Source organism: Eleginops maclovinus, chromosome 21 (assembly GCF_036324505.1).
Source record: "Eleginops maclovinus isolate JMC-PN-2008 ecotype Puerto Natales chromosome 21, JC_Emac_rtc_rv5, whole genome shotgun sequence".
Taxonomy (NCBI): domain Eukaryota; kingdom Metazoa; phylum Chordata; class Actinopteri; order Perciformes; family Eleginopidae; genus Eleginops; species Eleginops maclovinus.
Window position 1 is genome coordinate 15,160,558 of NC_086369.1, and position 13,344 is coordinate 15,173,901.

Consider the following 13,344-nt stretch of genomic DNA (forward strand, 5'->3'; position numbering starts at 1 on the left):
TTACAATCAAGGTTTTTCTTGTTGGATTTTAATCCTCTGATCAATTATATATACACAAAGGAGAATTAATAAATGCAAATACTTATCAACCCACTTAAAAAGACAAGAAAAACTCTAGTTGGTCCTGTAGGGAAATTCAAGTGTCATAGCAGCAACAGTAAAAGCTAAAAACACAATGACAGGTACAGGTAAGAGTCGGCCTTCCCTCCAATATCATGGATTTAGTGTTATAAAGCTTTCATATTTGATAAACAAGTACACATGCAATGTAAATGCTTTGCCAACAGGAAACACCCTAAGAGAAACGTCCCTGCTGACTGACTTCCCAAGCCTTTTCAAGAGACAGGGTCACCCAAACATGGTCAGTGAACGCCTCATCCCACACACTCTCTGGGGCTTTGTACGAATTACGAGGCAGATAACAAAATATACTGTAGCACGTACCGGGAATGATTTAGACCACACAGCTCGGCCGGAAGAAGAGGTTAGTCATTCAGCCAGCAGGGCTTTTCTCAATCAATACCACATTCATCACAGCCCCCTGTCCTGCAGTTTAACGAAGCACCTTTTTTTTTTACAAATGAAACACCTTCACTCATTTGCTTTTTATAGATACATCAGTCACAGTCCCTTGTCATTTTTCTTTTGTTCAGAAAGTGTAATGAAGCAGGAGGGTGTCGCTGCCCCCCTGCTGTGAGTCAGCCGGTGATCCTCTGAAGCCTTTCAATCACTTCTGATGAGAGGGTGATGACACGGTGTCACGTCAGAGCTGGAGTTATCACACAAAAGAGGGAATCTTGAAGGAAACATTTGGACAATTTCTGGGTATATTCTAATCAAATAAGATGATTTAGTGACATTAAAGGAGGAGGATTAAGTAACCATATGCACAGGTAAGGGAATAACATATTGCAATTTAGTTCAGATGTTCAGTGTCACAGGTGCAAATTGAAAAAGGGATTTCTTTGAGTCAGAATTCTGAGACATTTCTCAAATGTGGCTTTACCTTAAAATGGGAATATAAAGCCAAAATATGGGGAAGAAATGTGTGTTTTTTTTATCAAATAAGGTGATTTGGTGAATTTGGACAAGAAATTATTCAAGAACCATATTCATGAACAGGTATAGGATGAGAAAAGTCAGAATTCAACTCATCTCAAAAACCTTTCTGAGGTATCGTTATGCAAAACACACAAAATAACCCTTCTTAAACTCAATTCTTTTATCAAAGTGTATTTTTTAATCAATATGGTGATTTAGGGAGTTCAAAGCATCGGTTAATCAAGGCCAAATGTCAAAGTATAATTTAGAATAAAATAATTTCATTTTAAGGAGATTTAATGAAAAATGTAATTCATTTCTATAAATTCTGGATCCTGACTTAAAACCAAGAGCTCAAAAATCTGTTTACATTCTTTAATACAATTTAACTCTATGTGTCTCTAAATCTATTCATGAGTAGCTCCAACAACCCCACATTTTAGCCACAAAATATGCATAATCTGACCTTCCACACCTGCCTGTGAACACAAATCTTCCTCTGGTGTTCAAATAAAGGCTCCCTATCATAACTCAAATTAGCCTCATTAGATGAGTGTTGGTCCGTGCTGTGGTGTGATTACACTTCCGCAGGTATTCCTCATCTCATTATTACTCTCCCACAGGGGCTGCACATCTGATCTCAGAATTATGACCGCCCTAATGTGTGGAGGAGTGCTGCTGGAGGGGATGCACACTCACACACAGACCACATTCTACATCACATGCAGGACAATAACATCATTGCAATATGCTTTAATACATTCCTAGATGATTACATTTTGTCTGACGCCCGCTCCAATGCTCATAGATATTCAATTTTCTACCAAATAAGTCACAGAAAAGCAAGTTTCTGGCTTTTTTGCTTGGAAAAATGATTAAAATATTGCTTTTCTTCTAATTGATTTATTCACTTATCATATTGATCCATTGACTTGATTTTGCAACTAAGCTTTCCATTAATAAATCACTAAAAAACACAGAAAGAAAAGGCCTTTGAAATGAGTAAATTACACACTTCTTCAGGTTTCTTTTTGAGCAGCACTGTCACAAAGCATTGTGACCTTTCAGACCCTGAGGCGACTTTATACCTGAGAGGAGTCATCCACACCTGGACCTCTCACTTATGATTTATCAGTATGCTTGACATATGAATCCACATACACCTACAGTAGAAAATGTACTTTGCACAAAGTATTTTTTGCACTGAAGAACTACCTGCACTACCGTCAAACTGTGTTGATGGTGTCGATCATATGTATATCTTACTTAGGTTTTTTTTGTATACCCCTTTTTACTCCCCCCTTTTTTTCTAGGTCTTATCTTTTTGCGTTAAATGTTCTTGTTTATATTCGCACTGTGGGACTGCCACAAACGGTATTTCAATTGTCTGTATGTATAACACATGTGGAAACTTTGACAATAAAGTGGACTTTGACTTGACTTAGTTTTACCTCGTATTGCTTCATGTACCAGTTTATTATTGTGGCTTTAGCTGGCACTGGTTTCAGCTGCAACACAAACGCTCTCATCTGGTATTTCATGTCAGAGATGGATTGAAAGGTTCAGTTTCTGCAGTGCGTTGTTCTTTTAAGAAACTTTCAAAAGCTTCTGGTGACAGGAATACACCGAGGGGAGGTTTGCAATAGCTGTAATAAAGCTGGTCGATGAAAAACACCCACCAGTCCCAGTTACTGTCTGACAGACCTACTTCAGGTGGGGGGGCTTCCCCAGGTCCACTAATTTAAAGTCGTCCACATGTCACAGACTCCCTGATGGACTGCTCTGCTGCGTGACGGACGTCAGGAAAACACCAGCAAACAGACCAGCTTTCTCCAAGAGAGGAGGGGGGGTTTAAAGAGTGGGAGGATGGGGGGGGTCGTGGTGTGTGACTGACGTTCTTGATTCATCATCAGACAACCACAGGAGCAGCGTGGATATAAAAGGTGGAGCACACCTGCTCAACGACAAGGACTGCAGACCTCCACCAGCTGACCTCAGCCTGCCACCAACGTCCAGGGTAAGAGACGTTTAATATGTATTTAATTTGAACATGCAAAGGTAAGAAGATAACATAGGTTTTGGTTATTTTAGTTTTATTCTTTTCTTTGTTTGAATGGGAGTTCAAACCCTCACTTATTAAGGAAAACATATTATTATATTCTAAAAGAAGTTATGTGTCGGGGAATCATTTTACAAGAGACCCTCCTCCGATTTGACGTTTACTTCTTAACTTATAATGTAACATTGATAGACTTTAGAAAGGTTACTGTAATGCTAAGATAAAGAAGAAAAACAGACAAAATAGTGCATGAAAATAGTTCTTGGCACACAAAGATGGAAGAAAAAGCAGGAATAAGTAGAACATATAAAATAGAACAAGGTTAATACTGTACAGTGGAATTAAATACCAGTCTTTTTGTATTGTGTCTAATAAAAGGTGAGTGTGTGCTTCACTGACCAGTGCCCCTCCGTGCTCTGAAGTGCTATTTTTAATCTCTTATACAACTTTTCTATTAAATTGAAAAGTGCTTTTTTAAAGATCTGACCTGATTTTTCTAACGGTATGAGTTTGAGCTGCTCTTTTTCTCTAAGATGTAAGATCCGAAAGCTTTATTGTTGTGTGCAAAATAGCAACAGTGTAGTCGTTGGCAATAAATAAGACATGCTACATACTTAAAACATGAAGAAGGACATGAAATAGTGCAAGAAAACAAGTTAAAATACAGCTATAAGAACACTCAGACAGAAATAAATACCAGTCCTTCTTTGTTTTCAGTGTCTAATTAAAGGTGAGTGAATGCTTCACTGACCGGCGTCTCCTCTGCAGTGCCTTCATCACTCCTCCTCCTCCTCCTCCTCATGCAGCCTGGGAGATCAGCTGATGTGCGGCTCTGCTTGCTGGCAAGCCGCTGGCTGCCTGCAGCTCTGGCTCTGCTGTTGCTCCTCTCCTGCAGCTTCAGCCGCGCTTACAGCTCCACGCTGGAGCACGACTTCCAGATTGTGCACAATGTCGACAACAGAAGTAAGACTTTGTTTACTTTCTATCACCTGCAGAGATTTAGATGGAGAGGTTTATGGTCTGTTCAGTGACCTTGTTATATCAACCAAGTGTATTACTTTTTCTTAATTGACTTTAAAAGATTGAAATTAACTAACTATACCTATAAGATTCCTAAAAAACATATTGTTTCTTGACTACTAATGGATATGTTTTCTGTCCTCCTGATTACTTTTAGACCATTTGAGAAACTCTCTTTGAAACCCATTTACTGTATTTAATAATAGATGTATTTCTTAAGGAGATATCACACCTTTTATTCAACTCGAAAAGAGGAACACTATCATGTAATGTACTGCTCTATATATGCTGTGATTTTATATCAGTGTATGTTATCTACTTTAGATTACACAAGCGTTACAGGGTGATCATTACATTATTTATTTTACATACTCTGCTTTTAAAGACAGGTCTGATTGTATGGATTAGTCTAAATTAACCAATCAATTTAACAAAAAAAATGCTAATAATTCAGTTTCAAATATTGACTGTATAGAATAGTTAAGTAGAACTGAAGTAAGTATTGTGAAAAAAGGATAAATGACATAAAAGGAGGAAACAAACAGAGGTGAGAGAGGGATTCAGGGAAAGGAGTTGTGTTGCAAAAGTACGACTGTGTGTTATTGCACAAAAACAGAGAGCAGTTTAATAATTGTATTTCCCCCGTAGTGAATTATGTTAGTATGCACCCGCTCTCTCTGACCCTGCTGTACCTGTGTGTCCTCCAGGTCCAGAGATTGACCCCTTCTGGTACGTGGGCCGTGGGGTGAGACCCATTGGGCGCTTTGGGAAGAGGCACAGCAGCCTACAGGGCACCGGGGGGGTGCAGCCGGTCCTCAGGACGTTAGGCCTGCTGCTGCACAGCCTCAGGAACAAGCAGAGCCTGGAGGAGGCACTGCAGGGCGAGGACAGGGACTGGTTGCCATGACAGAGACTCCTCTTCATCCACAAACTCTTCATTTTTATCTGTACTGAGGTCCAATACTGCTCTCGCTCTTACCTGTGTTTCTCTCTGGTGTCTGTGACCAGGCCTTGGTGGATGATCCCTGATATCTGTACATAAAAATGCATCTATATTGATTAATAAACGAGGATGTTGTGATTATATCTGTGCGTCACTGAGCCTGTAGACTTCACGATAACACTATAAAAACAGTCATTAAAAACTGTAAAAATAAGGTATAGTTAAGGATTATTTAATGATTAACAAATGACTTTCAGGTATGCTGTAAAGCATTAATTAGGAGCCAGATATATTTGACTTTGTTAAGGGTAAATAATTGGTTAATAACTTATCTATAAACATCATTTAGATATACTATTAATAACTTATCAATGGTTAATAATTGGCTTTGGGTTTATCTATCCATGTAATGTTTTAAAGATGTTTGACAAACAATTTCCCTTAAGGTTTATAAATCATTTGCTTTAATTAAAAAAATACACTTTAAATGAATAGATTAACAATCGTTAAGTCTTATTTACCATTAGCATTATTAGTTATTGTTATTATTTAGTCTTACCACCATCCTGTGTTTGCAGGAGCACAACAAACACTTTCTTTAGAATGAGAAACTTTTGAAGTTTGTAAATTTTATTCATTTCATAATACATCTTTGTCTCCTGTGGCACATAGAGAATCTGTATTTTTTGCTTGATAATATGTCCCCAACATGTCATATGGAGCGCAACAAACGATTGCACATACAGTGAGAGTCCTGAATCTCACTGGGTTCAAACAAAGTGAGATCTGTCTGCAGATTAGACTTCCTGCGTGACCCCCGCCCTCAGGACAATATACACAGTCTCTTGCACACAACACTGAAAGATTGGTCAACTATGATTGGGCAATACACATATTATTCTATATCATATCCATCTTTTCACACATATACATATATTAATAAATTCTGTGATGAGATAATATTATATTTTTTACATTAGAAAAATACAGGACACTGATGATTGGACCCTTGTGGCTGTGCTTCTTCATGGGACATTTTCACATCAAATTTCGATAAAACCAGAAACATGCGTTTTATACATCGACACCTCCGGAGAACAAGATTGACAAAAAGTACAGGATCAATGTGCAAAACCCGAGAAGTGAAAGGCTGGGATGAAGCGGGGATGCATTCATACAGAGGATCATCACACCTTTTTTACTTCAAGCAAAAAAACCTCTGCAGAAACTTTGACAACCGTATGCATGGCTAACGGAGATTGTGACTAATGCAGGTGGTCACAGAGTAAAGGAAAACAACCAAAGATGAAAGGCAGTATTCTCAATCTAGTGTTTAAGAAGTACAAACACAGTGTGAATCGTACTAGCCGCTCCAAAGATGCCTGTTGACACCGGTGTTTTTGCACCATTTACCATCCTCATTACTGGCAGAATATCAAATGGTAAATGCAGGCGTACACTGAAAGCACTTTGAGTCATGAGAGAGGACTGACTGAGGAGGGCTCCTTTGAGGAGAGAATAAAGCCTTCAATGTGCAATAGTACTTATATCAGTGATATTGCATAAAAACGTTCAGTAAGTACAAAAATAAATTGCTTGTAACAAAATCATGGTTTCATGGCATTAGTTTTATAGCCCATGTGACTTCATTATGTAAAAAATCTTTGCACGATTGAATGAATGCAACACAAAGGTCTGGACAGCGAAAGGTTAAAACATGAAAATACCTTTTTGTTTAAAAAAAAAAAGGCCACAATGTTTGAAAGTAAACAAAGAAAATGACTTGAAGAATACTGAATGGGGGAAAGTTGGCAGACCAAACCTGAATGTCAGACCTGAGCTGAGTTCGTCTGACATTCAGACATTAGACATTAGTTTCACTCTTTTCAATGGAAAGCCCATAGCTCTCACATTAAGGCTGTGTGTGTTTCTACTCAGCTTTACTTTAATAAATAGGAGAGCACTTCTTCTACAGCTAGCATCTTGAAGTTGGACATTATGGGATACGTTTCCATCCAATGAGACTCATGTGTCTGTAGCCTTGATATAAAGCTAATGCTGGTTAGCTTAGCTTAGCTTAAAAACTGAAATACAGGCAAAACATTTAGCCTGGCTCTTTCTGACGGAACAATATCTGTCTATCTTTTGTACAGTTAAAACAAACATATAAATCTCTATCTGTATATATATATATATATATATATATATATATATATATATATATATATATATATATATATATATATGAATGTGAACTGCTCGGCTAATATCATAACCTTTTTGAAGTCAAGTTAGCTAACTAGAGTCTTTATGCTAAGCTAAGCTAACGGGCTTCATGGTCACAGTACAAATGATACGGTAGTATTGATCTTTGCCTGTTAATGTAGTCATAAATTTCAACCAATATTTTAACCATTTTATTTGAGGCCGTAAATAAGGGTAGATGATTTTTCAAATGTGCTTTGTTTTTCCTTTTTAGCCATCTAGCATTTTCAGTGGCAGGAAGGAAGGGCAGAAACAGTCTTAGACCTGATACCTTGTGTATCTTAACCCTTATTTCTGGCAAGTGCATGAATAACTAAAATGGTTAACATATCAAAGGTGTTACAATCATTCCCCGAATGAGGATTACTATCTGATAGCTGTGTGTGGAAATGGACAATCATCCATAAAAGCTCAGAGGAGGGGACTTAGAGTATGATAAAGAGGATGCAGTATAAAACACTGGATCACAGAAAGTTTCACATGATTTCTCCACGTCTTCATTGAACAGTAAATCACAATACTCTTGCAAACAGATAGAAAAGGGAATGAGAGTCATGTTCGTCTGTACAGATGTTCTTTTTCTGTCGGGTCATGAGGATTGTTTGCAGATTTTTAAGGCAGAGACTGTCGAGTCATCCTTGCTTTATGTCATGTGGTGAAGAAATGGAGGATACAGTGGAAAGAGCCAGTCGTCTCTCTGGACGGTATTTGACTGACACGGTACCGTGCCTGGCTGAGGGCTGAGTGCTCGGAGGGTCACAGGGCAGGTGTTGGACCCTGCTTGGCCTGGAGGCGAACACTGGGTCAAGGCACTGGATGAGAGGGGCCCCCGTCCCTGGGGCTTTGAAAAGGCCCTGAGGGACTCCTTGTGCTGCTGTCACTACGGCCGAAACACTTTCACCTGTTGCTCTGGCTCCAACTTCTCTGAAATGCAAAAGAAAAAATGTCATGTCCAGCCTGTTAGAGTCAGCTTCACTCTGTGGGGATTTCTTCAATGTTTATTGTGCAGGAGTTTATCTAAAGCCGAATTATACGCAAAGGTTTCCCCCTTTCCCGAAACAAACAGATTCTGTGATTGAAACTGTCTAAATACTGACATAAAATCTGTGTTTGGAGGACATGGGCGGTACGAGCTGATGAGTATTGTTTGTTCAGCTTGTTTTCTGAAATCAGATGACACAATATTTAATTGAGTTAAAAATTGGATTAAAAGCGTCCAAGATCTAAAAGTTTTATTTAAAAAATGGGGTTAAAATGTATAACAAAGTCAATATATGCACTATTCTGGTAGGACAAATTAGGATTCTATGAAGCTTTCTTCAGCAGAAAGCCTTGGATGAAACTATAAATAACAGATGACTTGTACCTTAGTGTCACAACAGTCTTTAGCAGTCGTACATTTAGACCATACTGTCTGATGGACCGGCCAAAAGGATACGTTAAGCAGGAATCAACAATCTGATTACATGTCTTGGTCACTGATTTAGCCCCATTGTCCAGCATGCTTTCTGGCTTTTGAGATGTGCTAAAAAAGCCACCCTGAATCAGAGCTATTGTGCAGATTCTGCTAGAGAAAGAAAAGGGAAAATAGAGACAGACTAACAGAAAAAGGCCATTCACTGATATGAAAAAGGGAACTGACTTCTTGTAGGTTGATAAAACAGCCTCAGCCTCCTGGTCTCCATTTGGCTGCTTTACATCTAATGGAGCTTTTCAGTTCCTCAGTCCCATTCGAGCAGATGTATTCACTTTTACCTCCATTCAGCCGCCACCACAAAGCGTAAAATGTGTGATGTTAACTAAAGATGAATAAAAGTGCCTGTCGTTTCACTCGCCGTGTGTAGCGGATTCACACACACTGAGCATGTTTGTGTTCAGGAGAGTTTGCATTGATGACGTGTGAGTTAGCACGCTTTGCATAGTCTACCCATGACTGGTCCAGTACTTTGTTTACTGTACAGAGGGTGGAACATCACTGCAGTAAATGCATTAAACCGGGAAAAAACATCTATTCACTTTATGTTTTCCCTGCACAAAAACAGCTCGGAAAATTACTCCAGAAAACATATTTTTATTTCAATAGAGGTTTGGATTCGTCACAGTTATATATTTTCTGTTGTTGTTTACATGTTATGTATGCATGCATGGTGTTTTCTATGTATGTACGAAGCAAAGTAAACCTTGTTTGGTACCTTTTAGTGGAGGGGCTGGGAGCTTCCTCCTCTGGTGGCGTGATGAGTCCAGGGTTTGAGGCTGTAATCAGAGTATTTATATTATACACTTTATCCATAAACCTGGCCACTAAACTTGGGCAGACAACCCTGGAAGTATAGAACATATTTCTGTGTTGGAGAGTCCCTCGAGTTACCTTGGCCTTTGGCTTGAACTTGGAGAAATGATTGCAGACAGCCACATTCAACCCAGCTGTTTTCAGAGCTGATATCCTCGCCTCGATGTTCGAAATCTGAAGGGGACACACAGACTTCAGTTAAGGAGACACAGACTTCAATTAAGGGGAGACACAGACTTCAGTTAAGGGGAGACACAGACTTCAGTTAAGGAGACACAGACTTCAGTTAAGGGGAGACACAGACTTCAGTTAAGGAGACACAGACTTCAGTTAAGGAGACACAGACTTCAGTTAAGGGGAGACACAGACTTCAGTTAAGGAGACACAGACTTCAGTTAAGGAGACACAGACTTCAGTTAAGGAGAGACACAGACTTCAATTATGGGGAGACACAGACTTCAATTATGGGGAGTCATATTTCAATTAAGGGGAGACAGACTTCGATTAAGGGGAGGCACAGATGTCAATTAAGGGACACACTTCAGGTGAATAGGGCAAACATTTTAAAGATAATTGCCCAAACTCTCTAAACCAGTGCATAAAGAATGATGTGTATTCCTAGAGTTTCACGCCGTAAAAGCACAAATGAAATCAACATAGTTATATTTTTTCTTTTAAATAAACTGTATTGCGTTAAAAGGTCTTTGGAGCATGTATGGAACTAATAGATCTCCAGTACCTGTAGCTCAGACTGCTGGACCTGAGCGGCGGCGGTGGCCACCTGGTCCTCCAGGAAGGACAGCTCTGTGTCGGAGGTGCCGCTCTGAATGCTGCGCGCACACTCCTCCAGATCCCCCAGCGCCCCCTCCAGCCCGTACACTGCACCTGCAGCCAGGTACACCTACACAGGGAGAAGAAGCATTTAGGAGCTGTAAAAAGTGGGCCTCGTTTAGCTGTGAGTGTGGGCCTTAGTTCCAGATAATCTTTAACTGCTCACGTTCTCCTCCATCTTGGTGAGCCTCTGGTCCAGCCGGCGGGTGTCGGAGCTGTTGGAGACGGGGGAGTCGCTGACGGGCTCAGCCGGGGTGTAGCTCTCCCCTCCTGCCTCGCCGATCAGCTCCTCTGTGGCGTTCAACACCTTCAGCACCTCTGTGGTGATGCTGCAGAGAGAGGCCGCCGAGTACTTCTGCTCCACGAGAACACACACACACACACACACACCTTTTATGAGAGCAAATGAGATGTGCATGTGTGGAGGAAAGTAGGCCACGACAAGTTTGCGAAAGCCCTTTATGATGTCCTTAAAATAATCTTATCCCCCCCACTCAAATACATTTGGTTAATGTCATAGAGGAGCAAAACAAGTAGAGAATTTACATTTAAAAAGCAGGAATCAGATAATGTTTTGTGAAGAATTTATTCCAATCCATTGTCAAAGTAGCAGCCAATTAATCCCTAGTTGACAGTTAATTGATTTTTGCATTTCTAACCAGCAGCTTGCGTGCCCTACCATTGTGCAGGCGACACACAAACGCATACGCTGCTGGTCTTTAACCAGCTTTTGAGATGTATGCAGGTGCAGAACAAAGAACTGGACGTAAGAAGTGCAGAAGTGATGAAGCAGGAAAGTGAAAAAGGTTTTATGACAAAGCCTTAGGAAGGATCTTTTATCTCTTTAGGCTTTGATCCTGTAAAAGATGTTGCAGTGAATAGAAGATCTCTTGTTACTGTGCAGCCTGCGGGTCAAAGGATGGCAATTATGGTATCTGGGTGTGCATTTAATCACCTTCCAGATTTCAAATAAAGCTCACAGCCGCATTAAAGCTATAACCAGAAATGTAAATATGCTAATGAAGTAAAAGGTAAAATGTTAAATATCACCAGCTCAGTTCAGTCATTTGGAAATGGATGTACAAATCAGAACTCCCAACAGCATATTAAGGTGTCTTAGGAAAACAAAAACACGTTTATTCAAATCCAAGCCTCCAGATCTCTGACGACTAATGATATAAACAGAGAAGATGCCCAGTGAAGAAAGCGGCTGTGCTCCTTTCTGAATAGATGAAAACACTGAGCAGGAAAAGGAGCGTGACGAGAGACGGATCATATTCGATAATGAATGAATCACCGGCTGAAGCTTTGATCAGGGAGTATTGATCCGTCCATCACATGTAGAGAGATGAGAGGCAGCGTCTTTTCCTAAAATAATTAACATTACACTCAGGGATGTTGAGACTGAAGCAGAGACGGACAGGCTGAGGTATCGACATGGGTCGATTGATGGAGGACAGATTGATATTTGGTAAGAGGGCAGTGAACATGAAGATCAAACATCCCCCGCTGTTAGAGTTGAAGATGAACTTAATGTGTATTACAAACATAGTAACGCTCCAGGACAGAGATACAACTGAGTGAAGAGAGTCACTGGACCACACGCAAAGTTATTTGGTTAATTTAAACAATTATACCTTTTTATTCCATATGCACGACTATTGTATGTAGTATAATTCACACATTCTAAAGCCCCCTGAGAGGTATGAGATATCAGGCTATATATGTACATAACATTTAATCGGGTTATAGTATTGAATAGTAGAAGCTAGTACAGCAGCCACTTTTGTAAGAATGTGCTAAGACTCAAAATGTGTTTTTCTGGTCCTTTTGCCTTTTGTTGTTGTTGTTGTTGTTTTACTTCTCATTACTTGAGAATTAGTGGTAGTGGAGTTTGAGGCTCTATAAAACCTCTCTGGAGCTCCAGACCAACCTTTTCCTCAGCTGTTGGTTAGCATAAAGTTGGTTTGGGTCAGTTCTTCTAGTCTTTGTATTAAGGGTCCATCATCTCTTGACGGATGGCACAGTGCTCAGCCACTCTCTCCTCCCGAGTGCATTTCTAATATGCCATATTTATTTTGATGCATCATACTGGCTTCTGATTTTAGTGTTTATTTCTGGCTGATATTTCCATTTCAAAACCTTTATCTGTGTACAGCGATGAGTAATCCCCACTGAAGCCAAACATATCAAAGTCATCAGTCATTTCCTTATTCACCTGAACCGGATCACACTGGAACATGTGTCATCACACCTATTGTTAAAGAGCAGCATTACTCACAGGGGCCCTCATAACGAGGCCGGCTAATGACCAACATCGACTACCTCCTCTCATCTGTCTGGTGTGTGTGTGTGTGTGTGTGTGTATAATAAAGTGCATCGACCTACCTTTGTGTGGGTATGACTGGTCAATAAATCCATGGTAATATCAATACTGGAACACAGCTTGCAACTTACTAATGGATCGTTTATTACACAACCAGATTATGAAATGTGGATCATTTCCACAAAGTTTCTTTTTATATCTAGACCGTGTCCAAATTCCATAAACCCGCATATACACCGTTCTGTATGTACGGAATACACTCTCTGTATACGTCGAAATAAGAGTACACTTTGACAGGAAATAGAGCAATATGTCATTTGATTTTCAACTTAAAATGTCACTCTAGGCTAAAATGCACTCGATCTTACTTATTTTAATATGTTATAGTGGATTTTGGTAGATGCTGAATTGAGTTTTGTTTTTGTATGCTTCCACTATGCTCTAAATGTGTAGATACATTTTTAGCACAGAGTCAGTTTCTTCCAATCAAACGCAAACAGAACTGTGCTTGAGGCTGTGTGGTTGTGTGTGTGTGTGTGATAAGATGGAGGTTTGCAAGCGATGTGACA

The 13,344-nt window shown here is 39.8% G+C and overlaps 2 protein-coding genes across 2 annotated transcripts in view; one reads left to right on the top strand and one right to left on the bottom strand.

The window, feature by feature from the left end:
• Positions 1–3,010: 3,010 nt before the first annotated feature.
• Positions 3,011–5,069, top strand: prlh2 (prolactin releasing hormone 2). The gene is made up of 3 exons (XM_063873943.1): positions 3,011–3,058; positions 3,818–4,063; positions 4,828–5,069. Exons 2-3 carry the CDS (start codon positions 3,901–3,903, stop codon positions 5,025–5,027), a joined length of 363 nt encoding a protein of 120 aa, XP_063730013.1. The 5' UTR covers positions 3,011–3,058; positions 3,818–3,900; the 3' UTR covers positions 5,028–5,069.
• A 606-nt stretch (positions 5,070–5,675) lies between these two features.
• LOC134883818 (rab effector MyRIP-like) overlaps positions 5,676–13,344 on the bottom strand; it is a 92,088-nt gene continuing 84,419 nt past the window's right edge. Inside the window, 5 exon segments of the mRNA XM_063912253.1 lie at positions 5,676–8,252; positions 9,521–9,581; positions 9,697–9,792; positions 10,358–10,519; positions 10,616–10,804. Coding sequence (XP_063768323.1) covers positions 8,209–8,252; positions 9,521–9,581; positions 9,697–9,792; positions 10,358–10,519; positions 10,616–10,804 — 552 coding nt within the window. The 3' untranslated portion in view covers positions 5,676–8,208.

Bases quoted from the DNA above. Each gene is read 5' to 3' on its own strand.
- prlh2 (XM_063873943.1), top strand. From the start codon at position 3,901: ATGCAGCCTGGGAGATCAGCTGATGTGCGGCTCTGCTTGCTGGCAAGC. The intron at 4,064-4,827 runs GTAAGACTTTGT...TGTGTCCTCCAG, and splicing joins GCACAATGTCGACAACAGAA to GTCCAGAGATTGACCCCTTC.